This window comes from Mustela nigripes, chromosome 10, assembly GCF_022355385.1.
Source record: "Mustela nigripes isolate SB6536 chromosome 10, MUSNIG.SB6536, whole genome shotgun sequence".
NCBI classification, from domain to species: Eukaryota; Metazoa; Chordata; class Mammalia; order Carnivora; family Mustelidae; genus Mustela; species Mustela nigripes.
Genome location: NC_081566.1, coordinates 61,903,896 through 61,928,657, shown reverse-complemented (window position 1 = coordinate 61,928,657; position 24,762 = coordinate 61,903,896). Strand labels below are relative to the sequence as shown.

At 50.0% G+C, this 24,762-nt stretch overlaps 1 protein-coding gene across 1 annotated transcript; it reads left to right on the top strand.

The window, feature by feature from the left end:
• The first annotated feature begins 2,137 nt into the window (after positions 1-2,137).
• On the top strand, positions 2,138-24,308 carry PCP4L1 (Purkinje cell protein 4 like 1). The gene is made up of 3 exons (XM_059414133.1): positions 2,138-2,379; positions 22,572-22,626; positions 23,232-24,308. Exons 1-3 carry the CDS (start codon positions 2,371-2,373, stop codon positions 23,372-23,374), a joined length of 207 nt encoding a protein of 68 aa, XP_059270116.1. The 5' UTR covers positions 2,138-2,370; the 3' UTR covers positions 23,375-24,308.
• The last annotated feature ends 454 nt before the right edge of the window (positions 24,309-24,762 follow it).

Here is a 24,762-nt window from a genome sequence, read left to right as displayed (position 1 = left end):
AAGATTTTATTTTATTTATTTGACAGAGAGAGACACAGCAAGAGAGGGAACACAAGCAGGAGGAATGCGAGAGGGAGAAGCAGGCTTCCTAAAGAGCAGGGAGCCCAATGCAGGGTTTGATCCCAAGACCCTGGGATCATGACCTGAGCCAAAGGCAGCTGCTTAAGGACTGAGCCACCCAGGCAGCCCCTAAAATAAGTAAAATCTTGAAAAAAAAAATTTTTTTTTAAGTACTAAGGACAAAGAAAGAAAATGTGAAAGTATAGAGAAGCTAGCTAGAGAAGGGTTATTTGAGGTCTTATCTGAATCTGGTTGTTGAAAAGAGATCAGTGGTTCTTGGCTGAGAGTAGCTCAGCTATTAAATGACTCAGTTAGTACAGGCCATAGAGGAAATGATCAAAAGGGTGTCGTGGCTGAAGCTGAGGGTTTGGTTTTGGCTGCTGAAGCTGTATGTAGGCTAAGAGGTCTTACAATGTCTAGAAGGATCACAGGCAAGAGAGCTTGAAGGATTTCCTTAAAGTAGAAATGAAGGCTAGATATTTAGAGAAGCAGGACTGGCAGTTGAAGTGATCAGGGAGTTCACGACTTCTCCCTACATGTTCTGCTTCTCCTCATTCTGCTCTAACCATACTTTTCCCCTTGAAACTTACATGACATAATTATTAAGTAAAATTCCATCTTCTTGAAAAATACTCTCTACAGATTGGACTGTGGGCTTCATCTTTCACATCTGCTCCCTACACCCCACTTGGCTAGTGGACTCTGGTACTCAAACCCGGACCACCAGATGGGCTGCTCCTTGAAGTGCAGGAGGATGCAAGCTAGACTCCCGGAGCAGGACTTGGATATTGAAACCCATTTTAATGGGAACAATAGGCAAAAAGTCATAATAAGTAAGTTGTTGCATAATACGTGTGTTATACATAATAAGTAAGTTGTGGTAATAAGTGTGTCTCCTTTTTTTTATAGTCTTACCATCATGCCTGGTACAGTGGAGGGCACATTATCACAAGGAGACTGAATGCATAAACAGTTGTTGTTGTTTTTTTAAGTAAATTATGACATTTTTGGATTATTTATTTATTTATTATTTAAGACTTTATCTATTTATTAGAGAGAGAGAGATAGTGACAGGGATAGAGAACACAAACAGGGAGGAGAGGGAGAAGCAGGCTCCCGCTGATGCAGGATTCAATCTCAGGACCGTGGGACTATGACCCTAGCCGAGGGCAGACTCTTAACCCACTGAGCCACCCAGGCTCCCCAGAATAAGCAGTTGTAAATTAACTTTGGTGGGGAGCCCATTACCTATTCAAGAGGATGCTAAGGTACCATCTTTTTTTCCCCTCCATTATATGGGAGGTAAGACTGATGGATTTTTTAAAAAAGATTTTATTTATTTATTTGACAGAGACAGAAAGAGAGAGATCACAAGTAGCCATCGAGGCAGGCAGAGACAGAGGGTGAAGCAGGCTCCCCGCCGAGCAGAGAGCCCGTTGCGAGGCTTGGTTCCAGGACCCTGAGACCATGACTGGAGCCGAAGGCAGAGGCTTAACCCACTGAGCCACCCAGGCGCCCCAAGACTGATGGATCTTAAAATGTCTTTCCAGCCCTCAGATCTGTCATATTCCCAAACATACAGGCGCTTCACAGTTTCCCTGTTCTTTGCCACGGAATACGGTCCCCTTGCTCTGTCCGTCTCTCGTCCTTCCTCTCCCTCTTCCTACCCTCTCCGCAGCAGGCTGCCACCCTAGACTAAGTCTTATCTGCAGCACCTCTTGGCTTTACCCTTTCCACTCCTGGTTTCCTGCGTCTCGTGGACCCTCGTGGTTTCCCTCCAGCCCTTCCTTCTCGCTCTCACAAACTCGCACGCTCCCTCCTTCCCTCCTTGGTGCGCGGCCCCTTCCTCTCCCTCCTCGGCGCCCGCTCCTTGGGTTTCCGCGCTCTCAGCCCCCGACGGTCTCCCCCTCCTTCCCGCTCTCGGACCGTCTTACCCTAGTTTGGAAATGCAGCAGACCTCCGGGCCCGCCGCCATTGGGTGCGAGCGGCCGTCACTCTGCGGCAGGAGGCGCTGCCATTGGTCGCGCTGGAGGCGGGTGCGGAGCCGACTATAAAAGGCGGGCCCGGAGGCGGCGCGCAGAGCGGCTCCGACAGGACGGGGTCGGGAAGGGACGCGCGGCGGGAAGCTCGTCGCCCGGAGTCGGGGTGCGGGTTCCGGAGCGGCGGCTCCCCGCGCGAGACAGACTCTGCTCTTCGGCCGGGGCGCGTCCCCCCGAGCCCGACCACCCGCGGCCGTCGCCCGCGCAGCCCCGAGGGCCCCTCGCCTCCCCTGCACGTGCCGCGCCCCGCGCGCCCCGTCCGGCCGCCGCGATGAGCGAGGTGAGCGCGGGCGCTGCCGGGTCCCCGGCTCCGGGCGAGCCCGCGGCGGGAAGGCCGCTGCCCGGGTCCCAGGGAGCGAGGGAGGGCGCGGCAGCCCGGAGCCGCGGAGACCTCCGGGGGCGTCCCACTGCCCCTCCGGGGAAGCTCCCATCTCGGGGCGCTGGGAAGCGACTGGAAGACTGAGGCTTCAAGCCCCGCGCTGTGCAGGGAGCTTTTGCTGGGGTAGGGGGGCGACTTGGGGGCGCGGTGGCTGGAACCGGGTGTAAAGGGGACTGCAGCCTCGGGGGATAAGTCGCCTCCTCGGGATACCACCCTCTGCATCTGCCCTAGGGCTCCGAGGGCACGCGGGCTTCCCTTCGGTCCCCGGACTCCGGGGAGAAACGCTCTTCTGCATCGTCCCTCTCCGAGGGCGGTGCTGCTCTTGCTCTGGTTAGGTAGCCTTCGGCAAGAACACCAGCCTAGCCCCCTGAGGTGGCCACTTTTCCCCTTTTGGGAAGGGGACATCCAGCCTCCTCTCGTTCTGGTGGGAACCAGCCGTCGGAGGGGCCATGTCTGCTATTCCGGAGCCCCTGCATGTCCACTCCCGGGGAGCTGTCCCCTTCAAGAGGGACCTCCTTCTGCAGTGCTTGTTACATCCTAGGTCTTCCTGTCACGATCCACCGTGCTTGTCTGAGCCAGAGCGAGTCCACTAATTGGCATTTTTCTCTCTTCCCAGAACACCATTCATAGGTTGGGGGTCAAAGCAGAGACTTGGGAAGACCTCTAACATGGTCTGAATGCATTGGTAGGATTCAGAATCCAGGGTCTTCCTTCCCAAGTGAAGTCAGTATGGACAGGAGCATGACAGGCTTGTTCTGTGCAACCCGGTTCCCAGCATCTTGTGATAAACCCAACTTTTCAGCTGTATGCCAGGTCGCAGCCCTACTACTTATAGCTGTGTGGCTTTAGGCCAGTTCCAAAACCATTCTCTGCTTCAGTGTTTTATCTATAAAATGGGGGGAATACAGATTGTTTTGATTCAATGAGATGATACATGCAAAGCACTTAGGACAGTGGCACAGAGGAGGCACTCAGTCTGCATTAGCTCTGTCCCTGTTTCTTCTTTTCTGCTTTTGAGTATGACAGAATATGACACAAGACTTCTCAAGAAGACCAGGCTCGTGGGCAGGGGGACAGGACCCTGGAGCCTAGGTCTCAGTTCAGATCTTTATCTTTAGTAGGAGCTCTGCTGGCTCCCACCAAAACTGTCGTCCAGGGAGCCAATTAGTGCCAACTGCTATGTTGTCTTGGTTGCCATGTCCACTAAGTTTATCCTGGAACATTTAGCTAGTCTGGGGGCTACAGATGAACTAAAGTGGTTTCTAGTCCCTCAGCTGGTTGTGACTGTGACCATGGCGGCCTTTCCGAGAGAAAAGGGGGAAAATGTATCTCTATCTCTGTCTCTATCTATCTATCTATCTGTCTATCTGTCTATTTCAGCCTTCTTTCCTCTTGCTTCTAACATGAGCAGCCCTGATAGAAGAGAGGTTTTCTTTGCCCTCTTTCTCGCTGAGGGCCAGAGTTCAAGGCCTTTCTAGAGTTTCTAAATCTGAAAGTTGCAATTCAAGCCATCCCCTGGGAGTTTGTGATCTGAGGGCCAGGCCAACATGAAGATGTGTGGTTGGCCCGAGATTTGGGGGGGAAGTGCACAGACTTTCTGTAGGACATGCCACAGGGACTGGCATTTATGGTGGTGTTTGCTGGAGTGACAAAGTGGTTTCGGTGACAGGGAAAACGGTTGGGTGTTTGAGGGGTAAGTCGAGTCTTGACTTACTGGCTAAACTTGGCTGGCCTCACTCAGGAGCTCAGCAGAATGATAACGATCGGACCCTTGGATGGGGACTAGCTCTCCGTGTGTGTGCCGGGCTGCCCAGTCTCCGAGGCTGTCAGATTGAGCTGGTTCTAACCAGCAATTTAGCTGTCAACTCTGCCTTTCAATATGGAGCTGAGCCTGGCTTCGGGGATGAGTCTTTACAAAATCCAGAAGCAGCCACCTGGGAGTACACATAGACTAGCTCTTTCTGAACCAGATCCCCAAAGGGGCTCTGCTTCCCTGGAGCCCGAGACCCAGCCTGTTTTCTTCCTCTGGAAAGAGCTCTGATAAAAAGCGGAAGTATTGCCCGGGGCTCTGGAGCTCTCTGGAGACTCCCGCTTCATTTCTCTCAGTGCATCCCCACGGGGCTCCTTGCTCAGGCAGAAGTGCCCAGCCCAGGAAAGCTCTGTGCACCCCAAATCTTATATAAGCTTCACCTCCCCCACCTGCTTATCTGCTTGCTTCAGAAAAACGGCCTGCCACGAGAGCATCTGGGATCTCATGGAGAGATGTCTATTTCAAGGGAGAGTAAAAGCTGGCGAGCAATCTTCAGACCCTGTGTGCCCGCAGAGCAGGGGTGCTGGTGGGGCTGCTGGGGAGGAGCTCCAGCCCTCTGCTTTGCCTCCGTGGCCGCTCGTTGTCCCTTGCTGTCCCTCAGTACTGCAGCTGGGCATCTCCCTGTCCATGTGCATGTGAATCCGTGCGCAGAGGAGCCGCAGGGCTCATCTCCAGCCTGTCGTATTCACAGCTGCAGGCAGGACCTGACTGCTGTGAATCACAGTCTGTCTCGGAGAGTTTCGTAACTTTTCTTCACCCGGTTCACTGAGGGACGGGAGAGGCGTTCACTCCCTAAGGGCTCTTGCCTCTAAAATCCCTCATCCGGTGCTGGAGCTGCTGCTTCAAGCACGGTCGGCAAGTTCTCCTGTGATCCTGTTGCATTTCTCAACTCAGAAGAGCCCTGCTGGAGGAAGCCCTTGGTGTGGCATTCTGTTGCAAGGGGGGTCTTGGATGGGAACCGCCCTCCTGGTGTCTGTCTCGTGTGTGTGCTGGCAGGGCTGGAGCAAGGAACGGATCCCTGAGAAATCTCCCTAGGAGAGAGCTTAGAGCTGATACCCCTCCTTTATTATTCTGCTTGCTGTCCTCTTTTTTTTTTTTTTTTTTTTTTAAAGATTTTATTTATTTATTTGACAGAGAAATAGCCCAAATAAGCAGAGTGGCAGGCAGAGAGAGAGAGAGAAGCAGATTCTCTGCTGAGCAGGGATCCTGATGTGGGGCTTGATTCGGGGCTTGATCCCAAGACCCTGGAATCATGACCTGAGTCGGAGGCAGCGGCTTAACCAACTGAGCCATCCAGGTGCCCCTGCTTGCTGTCCTCTTAAGTAATAGGAACAGGATGGCACATTTGGGGGGTCACATTCTCTTTCCTGTGCATATCTGCACAGGAAATCCCCACAATGGAAGATTGGTCAGGTTGATATCTTCTGTGAGCCAGTTTTTAGGGAACCTGGTAGGGACTTGGAGGAACTCCCAGTGTCTCTCTCTCTTTCTCTCTCTCTGGTATTTTATTATGATTATGGTTCTAGTGGACATATAAAATAGAAGGGTTAGTTATTTAATATTGGGATACCTTCCACCTCTGGAAATGATCTGTCTTCCAAAGTAAGGGAAACCAGAACTTGGTTCTAGAACTTTCTTTTCCTTTTCTTAGTCACCCATCCTGGTTGTTGGCTCTGGCTGCTTGAGCAGGAGCCTGTCACTGGTGAAGGCGGATGACTGCTGTCTTCTAACCGGGAATATGGACGATTGTTTTTGCTAAGCAGCAGCTGTGATCTGTTACCTCTCAGAATGTCAAGTCTTTATAGGGGCAGGCACCTATAAATAATGTGGCTGGTGTCCAAATATGTAAATCTCATGCCTCTTTGTCTGTCTGTTGCGGGGGGGGGGGCAGTCTCTGCTGATGAACGTGATGGAGATGGGGTTGAAGGGGAGAGGCAGGAGGATAGATCGGGTCAGCAATTGTCTTTTCAAGGTGGTGCTTCTATGAATGTCTTTCCCCATTTTCTGTTATTCTGTAGTTCCAAATTTTCTTTCATGAGTCTGTTTTATCATGGAAAAAAAGCTCAGTTTACAAAAATTCTTTAAGACAGAAATATAGGTATATCTTTTACCAAGAGAATCTCAAATAATATACCCAGACATTTTAGTGATATAATTTTAGATTTGTTAAGAAGCCCTAAAGCTCATACAATCCCAGATGAGGAAACTGAGGCCCAAACCGTATGTAAGATGTCACAGTGCTAGAGCCAAGACTAGGACACAGACTTCTCACAGCAAAAGAATTCCATAAGAGTCCTTTTTATGTGTTACCCTGGTGAGTACAGAATGCTTTAATTTATATGCAACTGTAAAGGAATAGATCACAAGTACTTTCTACAGGAAATCTGAGCAGTGTGATTTAATAAATGCTCAACTAGAGGGTAGAGAGAAAGACCAGCATGAGACAATAGTTAGCAGCAGCAGACATTTGGGTAGAATGCTAGGCAGGCCGAGTACTATCCTCCCTGAGGCAGGATAATGTCTGGTCATCCTGGAAGTGGGTGCCCGAGTGATGCTGGAGGCCCAGAGGCCCCCTTTCGTGGTTCTTAATTCCTGGTGTCCATCATTGATCCCCATAACCTGCAGAGCATCAAGGACCAGAAGGAGCGGTTTTCTTTCTGAAAAGAACTGAGAGCAATGCTCTTAACTCTAACATATTTGACTTGGAGGACCCAGTGCAGGAACAGATAGCTAAGTAAAGCTGGTGTCCCTACTAATTAAACAGGCGCTGAACATTGAGCCCTTCGCTGGGCTTCTTGACTTCCAAAAAGAGTACAAAGGCTTTGGGAGGAAAACTCTAAAAGGGGGAACAGGAGAATGTATTAGACCCGCAAAGTAACTGATGGGAGCCTGCTGGGATCCCGGGATCCTAAGTGTGTGTGGTTTTCTACATCCACACGCTGGACCGGCTGCTCAGAATGCCTTGACTTGTCCCAGAGTTGTTTTACCTGCAAGAGTAAGCAATGTGAGAAGCAGATCCAAAACCACTTTTCTTTTTTTTTTTTACAAAAATTTTTATTTATTTAATTGACAGAGAGAGAGAGGGAACACAAGTAGGGGGAGTGGAAGAGGGAGAAGCAGCTTCCTGCCAATCCCAGGGTCCTGAGCTGAAGGCAGCCGCTTAATGATGGAGCCATCCAGGCACCCCGCCCCCCCAAACCATCTTTTTCTAAGAGACCCGCATGCCTTGCAGGTGCCTGTAAACAAGTGCCTTGAAACCTGGCCCTCGTCTGCTCTCCTCCCCAGGTCTGACGATCGCTTCATTCCAGGCTGACTCCTGACGGCCTGCCCACCTGGGCTTCCCGGCAGCCCCCGCGCCCCAGGGGAAAGAGGTGCCATTTATCACGCTGTTGTCCCTGGTGCTGCTCCCTCCCACACAAAGCCCTCCAGCTGAGTGTTTGCTCTGTGGGCTGTGGGGGGATTAATACGTTTATTTTGGGACATTAACGCCATGGGTGGGATGCACATTGAAGATTATAGTAATAAATGATGCTTTGGCACTCCCTGCTCTCCCCCACCCCCTGCCCGCGGTATGGGGTAGGAGGCACAGCTCCAAGCCGTGTGCAGAGCAGCACAAATAACCACTCATTAAACCGTGGCAGCCCGTGCTGGGGGGAACGGCCGGGGCTGTTGACTCACTGCATACCAGAAGCTGGCATGGCCAAGGAATTCTGCCTCGGACTCCCGGGGGTGGGGTGGGGGGGTTACTGCTATTCCAGGCAACAGGGCTGGGGTGGCTTGAGGGGACGACCGGGGCTTGGGAGCTCGGCCTCTGCTTGGGTTCTGTTCCCATCGCGGGAGACATCTGAGTTATAAGGTATTTGGGTTGTATTCCTTATTTGAGGAGAAGGATGTGTGTATACAGAGCCAGAAGGAAGCATTCCTCGTTCTCTCTCTGTTATTATCTGGAGGGTGACCTTGAACAAGTCTTCCCGAGGCTGTTTGAGGACTGCAGCTGGTTGCCGTGCTGGAGTGCCGGAAGAATTGGAAGGGCTCCAGTGGCGCTCCTCATAGCAGGCTGGGGTCGCTCCCGGGGCCCCTCAGATGCCCTCCAGGCACCACCTTCATCTAGCATGGAGGTGGGGGACACTCAGTAGGGCAAGAAGGGTCCCTGGAGACCCTCTTCCTCACCACTGGGAAGCAGATGCACTCACTCCCCCTTCACGTGCCGCGCCTCTGAAACAAGCTGGGAGCTGGCAGAGCCTCGGATTTCTGTCAGTACACCAGAGAGGAAGGGGTCTTTTGGGGATCCGATTAGCACTTTTAGGCTTTGGGCCCTTTTGAGGTTTCCCGCTCCTGACCCACAGGACGGGATTCAGAGCACCTGTGCCTATTCACCCGAGCAGAGCGACTGCCAATGAACTAGAATGTGGATACAATGTGTTTCGTTTGCAAAGCACCCCGGCCGGATCATGCAAATCCAGGCGTGCCGAGGTGCCCCTTTGTTCCTTTTGTTGCTGCTGCTAACACCCCGTGTGGCCGCTTTTCAGAGCCCTGTGGGAAGAGAAGAACAGGGAAACCTGGCTAGTTCACCTTCCCCAAGGTCAGGTCTAACCGAATGCTGGAGCAGAGGGGGTGACACTCTCTTGCCTCTCCTGGTGACACTGGTTGCTGTGGCAACACCATTAAACGATGACAAAGAAAGAAAGGAAGAAACACAGCCGGAGGAGGCAGTGGGAGTCAGGGCCCACAGCGAGAAGGTCCCTTTTTCCCAGTTACCAAGGCCTGACCACTCTCAGGTGCTTTGCCAGGACGACGCCAGCCAAGCAGCCTTCTGAGGAATGGATAGATTTGCACAACCATCTTTATGATAAAAAAAAAAAATAGTGTGTGTGTCATGTCTTAGGGTTCTTTGAAATGAAATGTGAACCCTTATGGGGGTTCAGGACACCCCTGCTGTGCGCCTGGCGGTGGGGGGGGTGGTGCTCCAGGAGGCTCCAGGCTCCAGAATAGACACCGGGACAGAATGCAGATTCCGCCCAGTAGACCATCTCCGGGTCCTTTCCCAGAGGCTTAGAGCCCTCGTCAGCTTTTCTGGGGACAAACACAGGGAAGATGGAGACTTTGATTTCCAGCGTCAGTTTACAGTAAAGAGTGTGGTTATGAAGTTACTGCAGTGGCAGGATAAGCCTCATGGGCCCTTAGAGCAATCCTGGGCATCGTCTTTCTTGTTCAGTTCTACATAGTGAAGATCGACTCAGTGGCAACTTTAGGCTTTGATTCCAGGACCTAAAACCCAGGGATTGCACCTACTTTTTGTTTTGTTTTGTTTTGTTTTAAGATTTATTCATTTATTTGGGGAGGAAAAGGAGATGGAGAGAGAGTCTGAAGCCAACTCTGCAGAGCACGGAACCCTACGCAGGGCCAGTCTCACGACCCTGAAATTGTGACCTGAACCGAAACCAAGAGTCAGACGCTCAACGGACTGAGCCACCCAGGCGCCTCTTGCCCTCTTCTTCTGTATAACCCAGAGTTACTTCACTTCAGAACAGTAACTATTTCATATAAGCTAGGGATTCTAACATACATTGTCTCCAGCTCTTTCATCCTCTGAAATAGACATTATCTCTCTTGTGCAGATGAGAGATCTGGGCACAGCAAGGCCAAGCCATCTGCCCAATGTCACACAGCCGGGAACGGAAGAGCAGGGATTGGAAGAGGGTCAGTGCAGGTCCAGGATACGAACCCAGATCTGTCTAGCTCTACTTAATATGCTATAATGCTTCTGCCAGGAATCTGAGGCTTGCGAAATTTTCATTCACATAACTATAGAGTAACTTCTCTGTGCAAGTCATAGTTTGTTGTTACTGTGACACTCTGATACATGGTAACTGTGGATGTTGCTTTGAAGGGAATGGCAGTCTGGGGAATAGGAAATACACTTCTGGAGACGTTCTCCTTCAACCTCAGCTCCTTTTCAGACACCTAGGTTGAGTTGAGGGAAAGCATTGACCTGACGTCTGATTCTCTTGATCTCTGAGGCCCTCAGCCATCGGGAAACCACTTTGACTGCAGAGACCTGGCTTAGTTGCCAAGGAGAGCAGAAGGGGAGGTCCTTCCACTCATCCCACAAATACGTGTGTATCCTGGGTAAGGCCTTGTGCTAGACCCTGGGGGTACAGCATAGAAGAAGACAGATACAGCCCCTACCCGCATAGGAACTTGCACTGAAGTGGAAGAGAATACATTCGGGTTCTAACTACGGAATCATTACTTAGTTACATAAGTAATAAGTGCTACCAAGAAGAAATCTGGGTACTATTAAAACATAATGAAGGCCCTTGCTGAGTCTGGGGAGGGGAGAAGAGCTTCCTGGGAGATGGAGCCCTCAAGGGGAGCTCTGAAATAAGCAGGAATTAACCAAATAAAAGGGAAGCAGTGCTAAGAGAACCATGCCCCTAGGTCCTGAGGTGGGAAGGGGCAAGGTATGCTCCAGAGACAAGGTTACCGGAGTAATCAGAGGCTGCAAACGCAGGGTCCTGATGGCCCCGTGAAGGATTTTACTTATTCTACGGGCATCAGTAACCGCTTGGGCTATTGCAGTGGCCCATGTAGGAATCAACCGTCTGAGGGCCGGTGCAGTGGGGAGAAGTGAATGGGGTAAGAGACACTTAGATAAAGTTAACAGGAGTTAATAGCGACCGGATATGGAGTGCGTTGGGAGGAAGGTGTTAAGAAGGCTTTCCAGGTTTCTGGCTCGTACAGATGGATGCGATAGAGAATATTTGCAGAAGCCTCAATTGGGTCAGTAGGCTTATGAGTCCAGTTTGAGACACATAGAGCTTGAGGTTTCTTTTTTCTTTTTTAAGATTTTAAAGAAGATTTTAATTATTTATTTGAAGGAGGGAGAAAGAGGAAGAGCAGGAGCTGGGAGTCGGGGGCAGCGAGAGAGGGACCAGCAGACCGGACGCGGGGCTCGATCCCATGACCCTGAGATTGGGACTTGAGCTGGAATCAAGAGACGGTTTTCTCACCGCCTGAGCTACCCAAGCGTCCCTAGAGCTTGAGGTTTCTGTAAACATCCAGTGGAGGTGTTTTGAAACACGGAGGAGAGGTCTGGGAGAGAGAGATGCGCGTGGAGGCCTCAGTGGCGCTGTGTGCAGTGCAGTAGCCTCTAGCTGCACGTCGCTCTCCTCCTTATTAATTATTTGACCAACGATGATTGACTAATTAGTTAAAATTAAATAAAATTATAAGTCTCGGATGCCCGGGTGGCTCATTGGGTTAAAGCCAATGAGCTTTAGGTCATGATCCCAGGGTCCTGGGATCGAGCCCCACATCAGGCTCTTTGCTCAGCGGGGAGGCTGCTTCCCTCTCTCTCTCTCTCTGCCTGCCTCTCTGCCTACTTGTGATCTCTGTCAAAGAAATAAATAAAATCTTAAAAAAAATTATAAGTCTTGTTCCCCAGTTGCACTAGAAACATTGCAAAGTATTCAGTAGCCGCACGTGTCTAGGGGATCGCGTGTATTAGAACGCACAGATAGAAAATGCCACAGAACATTCTACGGCAAGCTTTCTCTGTCATGGGCTGGATACTAAATATTATTCGCTTCGTGGACCTATATGGCCTCTGTCGCAACTATTTAGCTCTGCTGATGTCGTGCGAAAGATAAGTTGTAAACAGTGGGTCCTGCTGCCAAACTGTATTTACAAAAACAGGCTAGAGGCCAGACTTGGTGGCTACCGGACAGAACTGGCAGAAATGATAACAGGTCAGAGGTCCAGGTAGCATCATCTAGGAAGAGAGAGCAGCAGGGGGCTAGCTCTAAACCTGGAGGGCCTCTGGTCCTTAAACATTGGGCAGAAGTGCCCAGAAAGATGGGAGAAAAAGTAGGAAAAAACCATGATGCCTCAGGAGCCAGGGAAAGACTATGGGAGAAGAAAGGTGAAATGATCGAGCCTCGAATGCTTCAAGAGGTCAAGCCAAAGGGAGATCACGCCTTCGCATTTGACTGGATGGCAGGGAGAGTATGGGTTATCTAGGGAGGAATGATTTCCGTGGAGCAGGAGGGGGAGAAGTGAGGCTGAAGTGGGTTGGAGAGCGTGGGAGCTGAGGACGTGGGAGACGGTAGGTGTTCAGAGAGCTCAGCTTTAAGAGAGGGGAGTGGGAGAGGCCGGGCCGCTCCTGCCACCCCACCTTTCTAAGTGGTCCTTCTCAGTCTTGGCCAGCCTGCTGACCGCTCCTTAACTGTTTTCCACACTTAAAACATTAAGGTCTAATTTTGATGCAGTAAAATTGACCTTATCAGTGTATAGTTCTGTGAATCTTTCTTTTAAATATTTATTTATTAAAAAAAGGTTTATTTATATCATTTTTGAGACAGAGAGACAGAGCATGTGGGGTGGGGGTGGGCAGAGGGAGAGAGAGAATCCCAAGCAGACTTGTCACTGAGCACAGAGCCGACTCGGGTCTCAGTCTCACGACCCCGAGATCATGACCGGAGCCCAGACTGACTCAGATGCTTAACCGACTCAGCGGTCCAGATGCCCCAGGTCTGTAAACTTGACAAACACGCAGTCACGAAACCACCACCACAATCAAGATACAGAGCAGTTTCATCATCCCCGAATTCCCCACTTCTGCTTTGTAGTCACCCCTCCCGTCACCTCAGCCTTCATCAGGCATTGAGCTGATCTTTCGGTTTTCACTATAGTCTTGCCTTTAGAAGAATGTTGTGCAATTCTTTCATTTAACTTCGTGCCTTTTTTTTTTTTTTTTTTTTTTAAGTAAACTCAGTTGAGGGGCACTTGTGTTGGTTCCAGTTTTTGGTGATTAAAAGTAAAGCTATTACAAACATCCACTTACAGTTTTCTGGGTAGGGGCTTTAATTCCGCTTTGGTAGATACCTAGGAACAGGATTCCTGGTGTTAGCAATAAAGGTGTGACTAACCTGCCCACGTAGTTGCACCATTTTTCATTCCCAGCAACAATGTACGAGAACTGCAGACACTCTGTGTCTCTGCCGGCACTTGGCATTGTCGTTTCAAAGAACCATTCTACTAGGTACGTAATGGTATCTCAGCGTGGTTTCAGTTTGAATTTCCCAAATGACTAATGATGTCATGTATCTTTTCCTGTGCTTGTTTGTCATCCACGCATCTTCTAATGGGAGAAGTCCAAATATCCTGCCCACTTTTACAAACTGCATTCCTGTTACCAGACATTGAAAGGTCTTTATTTATCTGGGATACAAGTCCTTGGTCAAATATGTGATTTGCAAATGTTTTCTTCCAGTCTGTAGCTTGTCTCTTCATTCTCTAAGGACTGTCTTTCAAAGAGCAGTTCTTGTTAAATATTGATAAATAAATATCTATTCTAGTTAAAAATAGAGCCACCCTGTGATCCAGCAATGGCACTACTGGGTATTTAACCAGAGGACACAGAAATTCAGATTCAGGGGCGCCTGGGTGGCTCAGTGGGTTAAGCCGCTGCCTTCGGCTCAGGTCATGATCTCAGGGTCCTGGGATCGAGTCCCGCATCGGGCTCTCTGCTCAGCAGGGAGCCTGCTTCCCTCTCTCTCTCTCTCTCTGCCTGCCTCTCCATCTACTTGTGATTTCTCTCTGTCAAATAAATAAATAAAATCTTTAAAGAAATACAGATTCAAAGGGGTACACGCACCCCAATGTTTGTAGCAGCACTATCTGCACTAGCCAAACTATGGAAAGAGCCCAAATGTCCATTGATGGATGAATGAAAAAGAAGATGTGATACAGGGTGCCTGGGTGGCTCAGTGGATTGGTGCCTCTGCCTTCATCTTGGGTCGTGATCTCGGGGTTCTGGGATCGAGCCCTGGCATCAAACTCTCTGCTCAGCGGGGAGCCTGCTTCCTCCTCTCTCTCTGCCTGCCTCTCTGCCTGCTTGTGATCTCTGTATGTCAAATAAATAAAAATCTTAATAAAAAAAAAAGAAGATGTCACACACACACACACACACACACACACACACACACACACACGATGGAATACGACTCAGCCATCAAAAAGAATGAAATCTCCCCTTTTGCAATGACGTGGATGGAACTAGAGGTGTGTTATACTAAGTGAAATAAGTCAGTCAGAGAAAGACAAATACTATATGATTTCACTCTTATATAGAATTTAAGAAACAAAACAGATGAACATGTGGGAAGGGGTAAAAAGAAAGAAGGAAGCAAACAGAAGAGACTTTTATTGATACAGAACAAACGGAGGGTTGATGGAGGGAGGGGGGGGGGGGGCTAGAAGGGCCATGGGTATTAAGGAGGTACTTACGGTGAGTACTGGGTGTTGTATGTAAGTGATGAATCACTAAATTCTATTCCCCAAACCAATATTACACTATATGTGTAATACAAAGAGCAGTTCTTAATTTTGACAAAGTCTAATTTATAATTTTTTTTCTTTTATGAATTTTGCCTTTGGAATATCTAAGAAATCTTTGCCTACCACAAGGTTGCAAATTTTTTTTCTATATTTTCTTCTAGAAGTTTTATAGTTTTAGGTTTTGTATACATTTGGAGTTAATTTTCTTATGAAGTGCAAGGTTTAGATTGAGTTTTTTGGTTGCTGGATTTTTTTTTTACATGGCTCTTCATATTTTTTGGAAAAGATCCTCCTGACCTTTAAATATTGGGGTTCCTCAACGTGTGGTCTTAGACCTGCTTCTTTTCCCTGTAATGGTAGTTGAAGAAGGAATTCAGATTGAAGAAGCCTTCTTTTCCTGTTTTAAAAAGAGGGAGAGGTGTGTGTGTGTGTGTTTTAAGATTTTTTTGTTTATTTATTTGAGAGAGAGAGAGGGAGAGAGAGAGCGCGAGCATGAGAGGGGGCGGGTCAAAGGGAGAAGCAGACTCCCTGCTGAGCAGGGAGCCTGATGCGGACTGGATCCTGGGACTCCAGGACCATGACCTGAGCCAAAGGTAGTCGCTTAACCAACTGAGTGTTGGACCTCCCAGGCATCCCAGAGGAAGATGTTTTATATATGAGAGTGAGGGGGGCTGACTCTAAGGAGTCCTGAGAAGCAGAAAGGGGAGTGGGACCCAAAGCTCGGACGGAAGGACAGGAATTCATCCGAACACTGACGAATGCCCTGGGAGGAGGTATCGTCTAGGAAAGGGAGGCCGTGTGGTGTCAGATCCCACTCTGTGCCCTCAGAGCCTTTCTTTAGGCTAACAGGCCTTGCCTCTCCTTTTCCTCCTCCTCCCGTGGGGAGGGAGAGTCGACAATTTTGAACTGCAGAGGAAACAAGCGTATACTCCTGGGGACCCGGCCGCCGCCGAGATGACGGAATGGAACACTGGGGTACGTCAGGCCCCGAGGGCAGGAGAGGAGGAACACGGGAAGGTAGGCGAGGAAAGCAGGAGGGCCCTCTGGGGGAAGGTGGGGGTGGAGGGGCCTCGCGGCTGCTCATTAGTGTTTGCTGCATGTTGAGAAGTGGGAAACATTTCGTCCGTGTGCACCGTGGGGCTGGGCTTGAACCAGACAACACGCGCGCTAGAAATGCGGAGTAACAGACCTGACGGTGAGCGAGGGAGTCATTCGAAATGGAAACCAGTGGGACGGTCCTACCCACGGAATTCTCAGAACCTGAGCGGGCGAGCATCTGGCCCTGGGAGTGCAGAACATGCCCTCGGGTTATAGCTGTCCCCCGAGGCCAATCTACTGTGTGTCCGGACGCCCACTGCGCACAGGTCAAGATAAAAGAATCAGGGTGGTCAGCTCCGCGGGCGGAGTAGGACTCTGAGTCAGTAGGCATGGTCTGGGATCAGGCTCTATAATAAGATTTCGCCATAATGGGTGGACAGGACACCATTCTCCATGTTCCTGGTAGAACATGGGTGAAGTAGGGCTCGGGACTGGATTGAAAGACCTGCCCTTGACGGTGGGAATGGTGGGACGTCCTAATCCCTAGGACTTTCCTGCCTACCTTCCTTCCTTGGCTAGACTGGGAGAGACCGCATAGCAGCACGGCGTTTGAAAGTGTGGAGTTGAGTCAGACTGTCTTTTTTTTTTTTTTTTTTTTTTTTTTTTTTTTTTTTTGATTTGGGAGAGAGTGCGAGAGAACATGAGCCCGGAGAGCGCACATGGAGATCGTGATCTGTGCCAAAGGCAGACGCTTAACCAACTGAGCTCCCCAGGCGCCCCATGGAGTCAGACTGCCTTGATTCAGATTCTGGCTTTGCTACTTCTTAGCTGTTATGACCGTAGGCAAGTTAATGACCCTCTCTTACCTCAGTTTCCATGCCTGTAAAATGAGAATAGTAGCAAGAGCCATCTTATGGGGCTGCCACAGTGACTCAGCGTGCCAGTGTTTGTGGTGTGTGCAGACACGTGACTGGCACATAGGCAGTATTACACATGTGGTTACTAATAGGGCGAGGGGCGGTGGCGTGTGCAGGCCCCGACTCCCTTCGAGATCCCCCGCTGAGTCCCATAAGGAAAAGGAAGGACCTGCCAGCTCACATCACTGTTGTTATTCCTGACCAGAAGGGCGCCCGGGAGTTCGTAATGCATACCTGGCTAGGACGTGAGGCAGAGAGAGTGGAGAAACCCTCCCTGGGCACCGCGATTTGTGGGGCCAGCATCGATGCTGGGGAGGTGGAGTTTGCGGGACAGGGACTCTGACCGAGCAGTGTCTGGTTCGCCCAGAGCGGACCTCGTGCCTCCTCCGTTCACCCACAGCGCAGGGAGTCTGACTGCTTACAGGTGATGTACCAGAGGACCTCGGTTCATCGAATAGCGCTGAGTTTCTGGAAAACAACCCGAGGGTTGGGGCAGAGACCAGGCACCAGTAAAGGGCAGAGAACTAGACAGAGTGTGGGTGCTAACAACCTGTGATCTAACTGTCCCCACCCCCAACCTCAGCAAATCACCAAAACTAAATCTAGAAATCCAGTGTTCCGAGCAGCTATTTTGAGAACTGGCTGGAGAGGGCGGAGGGGCAGGGGGTAGAAGCCTCCTCGTACTACTTTCCCGCGGAAGGCGCCAGGGAGATTTCCAGGGGCCTTGTGAGCAACAGGGGTTTTCTCCTCCTTACAACACCCTTTTCGGGTCTCCCCGGCGCCCTCTTGTACATTTACGCCGAGTGGAGCTGAGAAGCCCTGGAGGACCAGACAGCTGAGCCGTGGCTCCATTCCAGGGTCCATAATCTCAGGAGAGACTCAGGAAGGGGGACAGCTGGCAGGGCAGAGGGGTGGGGAGTGGTGGCCTGGATGGTTCTGTCCTGACACATATTCGGGCTTGGGAGATGGTCAAGATTAGCTCACCCGGGAAGCGAAGTAGAGGAAGAGTCAGCCATCAGAGGGGAGATATTTAGAATTGGGTCCAGATTTTCCTCCAGGGGGGAAGGGCTGGGGTGAGAAGAATTGAGCTGGTGGGTAAAGGGATAGGCTTAGAGTCAGTCAGAGGGATAACAGTTAAAGCCAGGATCAGAGTCGGGGATTTGCCTGGCAATAGAGAAAGTAGGAGTTAACGTCAGAGATCATGGCACTATAGAATTTGCCTCACGACCCATGACTCTTTGGTCTGGACTGTGGACTGTTAGCCTGTCACCCACCCATGGCCTGCTTTTGCAGTGTGGACAAGCCTCTTGCAATGGCGGTGTACCAGAGTGAACCTGGTCACGCGGGTGACTGCTGGGCCATTGTATCGATCGTGTGCAAATAAATAAATAAATAAATAATGACTGGGACCACAGGAAGGTCACAGGGGAAGAAAGCAATGACCGGCCGGTGTCCCAAGAACGACCGTTCTTTTCATGGACCCTTTCTTTGGGCCAAGGGGGATTAGCAGAAACTCCCACAGAGTTTCCAGATTTTTAAATAAATAAACAGATAGATAGATAAGCAGTCTATATCCTTTACAAAATTGGACCATATCATTCCACAACCTACTTTTACAAATGCTTACTTTTTTGTTTTCCTTTAAATTATTGTTGTCTCCCCGCCCAACTTTTTATTCAAAAAACTTATCCGAGTTGAAAGAATAATAGTTCAGTGTGCATCCAGATGCTTTTCACCTACATTTGGTCATTGCTGGCACATTGGTGTGTTTGGGCGAGCATGTGACAGTCCTTCAGCTTGTGGAAGTAGTACAGCCTGGTGGCTGAACGCCGAGTTCGTTGCTCTGCAGCCCGAATTCAGCTCTGCTGGTTTCTAGCTCTGTGGCTTGACCTTGGACACTGTCTTTAACATCTTGAAGCCTCGTCCGTCAATTATAAAATAGGGGTGACACCTCGGAAATTTCAGAGGATTCAATAGGATAATGTTAGGCATGTAATAAATGCTCAGTAAATATTGTTTGGGCGCTTGTCTTATCTCTTCACTCGGTGTGGAAGTTCGGGACAGTCTCATAACTGGTTTCTCTTTACATCCGTGTCCATCACCCTGCTGCGGGCCCTGCGTGCTGCCTGGTATTCCTGCCTGCCGGGACTCAGTGTTTCTTACTTTCTTACGTGATCGTCTCACTCGTTCGCTTTTCTCCTCAAACCTTTCCTTTTTTTAAAAACGTTTTCTTTTTTAAGATTTTGTTTATTTATTTGACAGAGAGAGCACAAGCAGGGGGAGCAGCAGGCAGAGGGCGAGGGACAAGCAGATTCCCCACAGAGCAGAAAGCCCAATGCAGGGCTCGATCCCAGGACCCTGACGTCATGACCTGAACCGAAGGCAGACGCTTCGCGGACGAGCCACCCAGACACCCCCAACAAAGTGATTCCCTAAAAACATGTCAAGCCATGTTTCCTTCTGTCCCAAACTTTGTAACGCTTTCCCATCACATCAGAAAAAAAGTCTAAGCCTTTGCTGTGGTCCAGAGACTTCCATATTCTGGCCGTCCACCCAACTTCCTAACTTCTCTCTCCCTTATTCACCCGGCTCCAGCCATGCTGGCTTTCTTACTCTTCCTTCAGTAGAGCCAGGCACAAAACCTGCCACAGGGCCTTTCCATCTCATGTTTCATCCGCCTAGAAGGCTCTTCTCCCACACATTCACATGGCTCACTTTGATGTCATTCAAGCCTCTGCTCAAATGTCACTCATCTCAGAGGCCTTCCTAGACTACGCTCTTCTGTTTTCCTTCTTGAAGCGTGTCACAACTGGCATCGTTGTTCAATGAGTTCAGGAATTTATTTTGCTTGCTGCTGTGTCTAGAATAATAGTTGGCCTGTGGGAAGCACCGGTACAGTAGTTGGAGAAATGAATCTGATGTTTCTTCTATACTCGGTTAGTGCCTAGAACCAAACACGAGGAAGTGGTTGATGAATATTTATCAAAATTGGGCTTAAATGGCATAATCTACACAGCATGCTCTGGAATTTATCGACTTCTTAAAGCAGAGCCCTGATACCTGGCAGTCATTTCACCAAGGTTTGCTTCGGTAAAATGAGGGAAGATGCCGTGTACTCCACGGAACTATTCTAAGGATGAGATACAGAACCTTCGTGAGAAGCCCTCAGTTCCTGTATTTTAGCAAATAGCAAATACTCAGATTGTGAAATGAGTAAACAGACTCCACGTGTACCCAGGAGCCCACGGGTATGACTTGATCTCAAGATGAAGTGTGCTTGAGACAGGAGTGTCCAGATGGAGCAACTCTATTGATACGATTCCGAGGATAGGGAATTACTGTTATTTTAACTTGAACTCTCCATCTGGACAGAGAGGCTAGAAAAAACACACATATCAGTTGACTAATCTAATTTCAAATTCATGGCCTTGGACTTAGGAGGGGGCCCCAGTGCTTCCCAGCAATGCTGTACCATCAGTTCCATCACTTTCCTGCTTTCCTTAGACGAGTGTCGCAAAGCTTCTTTCCCCTTTCTTCAAGACCTCTTCCCTGCTCCTCTGGGATGATGACCTTGTTACTATTTTACTTCAAAAACAGAAGCAATGAGAAGAGACCTTGTACATGTCCCCACCTGCCTGCTTGTGGGCCCACAAGCTCTACTTTCCCTCCAGTTACTGCGGGTGATCTGTCCTTATCCTGTTCGGGGCCACCCGCTGCTCATGCACTGGATCTCATTCTTTCTCCTCCTGCAAGGATCCTCTTTCTGTCCTACCGTTTGTCCTTCTCTACTGAGTCATTTTCTTTCTTTCTTTTTTAGATTTTGTTTATTTGAGAGAGAGAAAGAGAGCAGGAGCACAAGCAGGGGGGCACAGAGGCAGAGGGAGAAGTAGACTCCCCACTGAGCGGAGAGCCTGACATGGGATTTGATCCCAGGACCCTGGGATCATGACCTGAGCCAAGGCAGATGCTTCACCGACTGAGCCACCCAGGCTCCCCTCTCCTGAATCATTTTCATAAAACACAATCATTCTATAATTTCTGCCATCATGCCCTGTATCCCCCTCAAATATCCCCTGCCGCCATTTTGGGGGAACTTGTTCTCTCTTCGCTGCTTCAGTGTCTCTCCTCCATTTTCCTCACAAACCCATTCTACCCAGACTTTTGCGTCTTGCGCTGTGACTTTTCTTGTCAAAGCCCCTGGTGATTTCCATACAACAAAACCCAGTGGCCCATCCCGGCTTATCTTACTTGGCCCACCTGCTGAGTTGGACGCAACCAATCACCCTCTCCTGCTTGAAATAGTTTCTTGACATGCTTTCTAAACCCCTATAATCTCTTGGCTTTCTTCCTACTTGACTTCTCAATTTTTCTCAATTTTTCCTCTTTTTCTACAACCTCTCATCACTGGAATGCCCCAGGATTTGACGCTTTTCCCTTCTTTATCTAACGGTGGTCCCCAGTCCGGTGGCTTTAAATGTCATCCGTAGGTAAATAACAGGCTCATTTATATCTCTAAGCCAGATCCGACTCCCTAACTCCTTTTGGATATCCAGCAGCTTATAAAAACATCTCCTCTTGAGTGATTAATAGGTTTCTCTTTTTCCTTAAACCTGCTGCTCCTGCAGTCTTCTCCATTTCAGGAAATGACAATTCTTTTTTTTTTTCAGTTCCTCAAGTCAAATACTTTGGAGTCATCCTTGACCACTTTCTCAAAAATGCCACTTCTCCCACCAACCTAGTTCCTTTGGCCATAGCTTGAAAATATCCCCAGGATTGAGGGGCGCCTGGGTGGCTCAGTGGGTTAAGCCTCTGCCTTTGGCTCAGGTCATGATCTCAGGGTCCTGGGATCGAGCCCCACATCGAGCTCTCTGCTCAGTGGAGAGCCTGCTTCCCTTCCTCTCTCTCTGCCTACTTGGGATCTCTGTCTGTCAAATAAATAAATAAAATCTTTAAAAAAAGAAAATAAACCCAGGATCGAAGCCCACCTCACCACCCCCAGTGCCCCCTGTGCAGACCCAAGCAACCGTTATTTCCTGCCTCGCTCTCTGCAGGAACCTCCTATCAGGTTTTCCTGCTTCCTCCCTCGTGCCCTCTTTGTGCAAAGTGATGGTCTCCAGTGCCTTCTCATCTCACTTGTGAAAGTCAGACTCCTTAAGAAGACTCCCAAGATCCTACATCATCTGCCCGCCCGAGTTCTCTCTGACCAGTCTCCGTCCCCTTCCTCCTGCTTCCTTCCTCCCTTACTCCAGCTGCATCGGCCTCTTGCTACTGCTCGGATAGGCTCCTCTCACTTCCCACGGCCGTCAGCACCTCCTGCCTGGACTCGGGTAACCCTTCCTCCTTTATCTCTTTTAGCCTTTGGCTCAAATGCCACTTCCAGACAGAATTTTCCTGACCACTCTCGGTGAAACTGTATTTCTCCATTCCCACGAGCACTCACGACCTGCTTCCTGGTCTTTCCTCAGCAACACTTATCACCCCCTAACCTAACATTTTGTTGAATAGTCTCTCTGGATACTAGAATGTAAACCCATGAGGGCAGGGTTTTTTCTGTTTTGTCCTCGCAATGTTCCTAGGACCAATAAATGCTTGTTGAATGAGGGTTTTTTTTTTTTTTTAAGATTTTTATTTATCTAACAGAGAGGGACACAGCGAGAGAGGGAACACGAGCAGAGGGAGTGGGAGAGGGAAAAGCAGGCTCCCCGCTGAGCAGGGAGCTCGATGTGCGATGTGCGATGTGCGATGTGCGATGTGCGCGGCTTGATGCCTGGACCCTGGGATCATGACCTGAGCAGACACCTAACGACTGAGCCACCCAGGCGCCCTTGTTGAATGAGTTTTGAGGACTTTTCTCCCTCTCTCTGATCTTCAGAAGACTGAGGAGTGCACCTGGTAAAAGGAGGACCTGAGAGTGTTGATGATGAGTCTATAGGGACGGCACCTTAATGATTCTATGAACATCTAATACTCGGATTTTTCTTTTCCAGCTGAATACCAAAACATCCCCAGCAACCAACCAGGCACCTGGCCCAGAGGAAAAAGGTGAGTGGTGTCAGGTCTGTTGGTGTGTAGAGCACGTGAATATGGGGATGGCAGGACAGGTAGGGTCATAAGTCTGGATGCTCCTAGAGTCGGATGTAGTTGGAATAAGAATGTGGACAAGTGAAACAAAGCACTAGCAAGAACCACTATACCTGTAGGCTTTCTTCCACTTTTTCCTAAAAAGGAAATCTACTGGTATTTACTCCTTGATTCTGGCTCTGCAATGCTTGGAAACCGGCACCGTGATAGAAGGAAGCTCATGAGATTATCCAGCCACTGTCTCAAGCAGAAATTGGGGGAAAGCTGGGTAAAGTCAGTATGCTCTCTTTGAGTTGTAAGACTGAGGAATAAGTGATAATAGATGACATTTGTCCTCTTGGTCTAAGAGTGGCAAAGCTCCTGAGTAAGTTGAGCTACTTCTCAGCCTAGGTACCCCGACTAAGTCTTCCAGGAGAGTAATCAGACATTTCTGGTTCCAGCAAAGATTGTAGAACCTCCCAGAGCCCAGCAGGAAATGGACCCTAACCATCGTATTTGAGGCCTGGAGAAAGGGGCTGGGGCAATGCAGGTTTACTCGTCAGTGACTCTCTCTCAACTATCTGCAGGGAAAGCTGGCAATGCCAAGAAGGCTGAGGAGGAGGAGGAGATTGACATTGACCTGACTGCGCCAGAAACAGAGAAGGCCGCCCTTGCCATCCAGGGCAAGTTCCGGAGATTCCAGAAAAGGAAAAAGGATCCCAGCTCCTGAACCACCAGCCTTGCCCTTCACCTCTTCCCTCTCCCCTTCACCGCAGCCTGACTCCTATGTGTCTTTGTCTCTTGGTCCCTCCAGCCTCTTGTTGAGGCAAGTTCAACCCTTATATATTATTTTCTCTGGTCCCCCCTCCTGCCATCACAACAGTAGAGGCTCAAGGAATGTGGGGGAAGATGAAGAGTTCAATTGGCAGCCACTTGCCCAAGGGCGGACCAGTTTGTCCTTGGGATAAGCCTCCTTGACCAGTACCCGTGCCTGGCCTGTGAGGTTGAAGAGCAGAGGCTGTAAGGCTGAGAGAGGGACCCTGGACAGTGCTGGGGGGAGGGGAGAACCTTCAGAGTAGGGTGCCGGAGGGTGGGCCTAAGCATCGTTCCACCAGTTGCAACAGTCACACTTCAGGTAACGTGTTTCTGCTCTTATGTCCTTCTGCACCAACACACCCACCTTCCCTCCTGTGAGCTAAGCGACAGGGGGGACTGGACCCTCCCTCTGCTCAAGGCAGACCCAGATCAAGCACCTTCCACATTAGTGCATGCTGCGTAGGCGAGTTCCAAGGAAGGAAGCGTGGGGTGGGTGGAGGCCCCAGGGATTTCCGTCACCGTCCAGTCCAGGACCATCGGGGCAGAGGAAGAAGCGGTTTCAGAGGAGCGCGGGCAGGGAGCTGGGCCTAGAGTAGATTTGGGGATGAAAGAAAGGTAAAGGAGACACCCCTGCTGCCGGTAAATGTGGACGAGATGAAGGATTTCTGCTACCCTGCCTACCTCCAGTCTCCCAAACCCAGCCATCCCTAGAGGCCACGCCAACCCAGGGACCCCTGGAGTTCCCACCTCCCCCACTGTGCAGTCAGAGCAGAGTGGAATAGCCGCTCTGTGATTCGAGCATGTTGAATCATGATTAAAAACAACAAAACAAAACCCCAGTGGGGTCATCTAGCCTCTACTTCTGTTTTTTCTTGGGACGAATGCGCATGTGGCCTCGGGGAGGGTGGGGGCCTGACCGAGGGACCGACCGCGTAGACCACACCACAGCACAGGAACCAACACTGCCCAAGCAAGCTGTAGACTGAGACCCATCCCTGTCTCCCTCCCACCTCCCCCCTCCCTCGACCTTGCCCTCACCTTGATTCACCGCCCACACAGTCTCTGTATGCTGCTGTCACCAGGTCTCTGTATGCGGCTGTCACCACCCCCGGGCACACCTGCGAGGCTGCTAGCCGCCTTCCCGCTTGCCTTCCCGCTCGCCTTCTGGCTGAAAGCACTCTTGGGATCTATCCTGTGGAAAACAAGCCCCACCTTCCTTGCTGCCTATCCCCAGATGACCGCTCGCTGTCCCTCCTGCTTTGGTTTCCTCCCACACTCCCTCTCCCTCCCACTGTTTCTCTA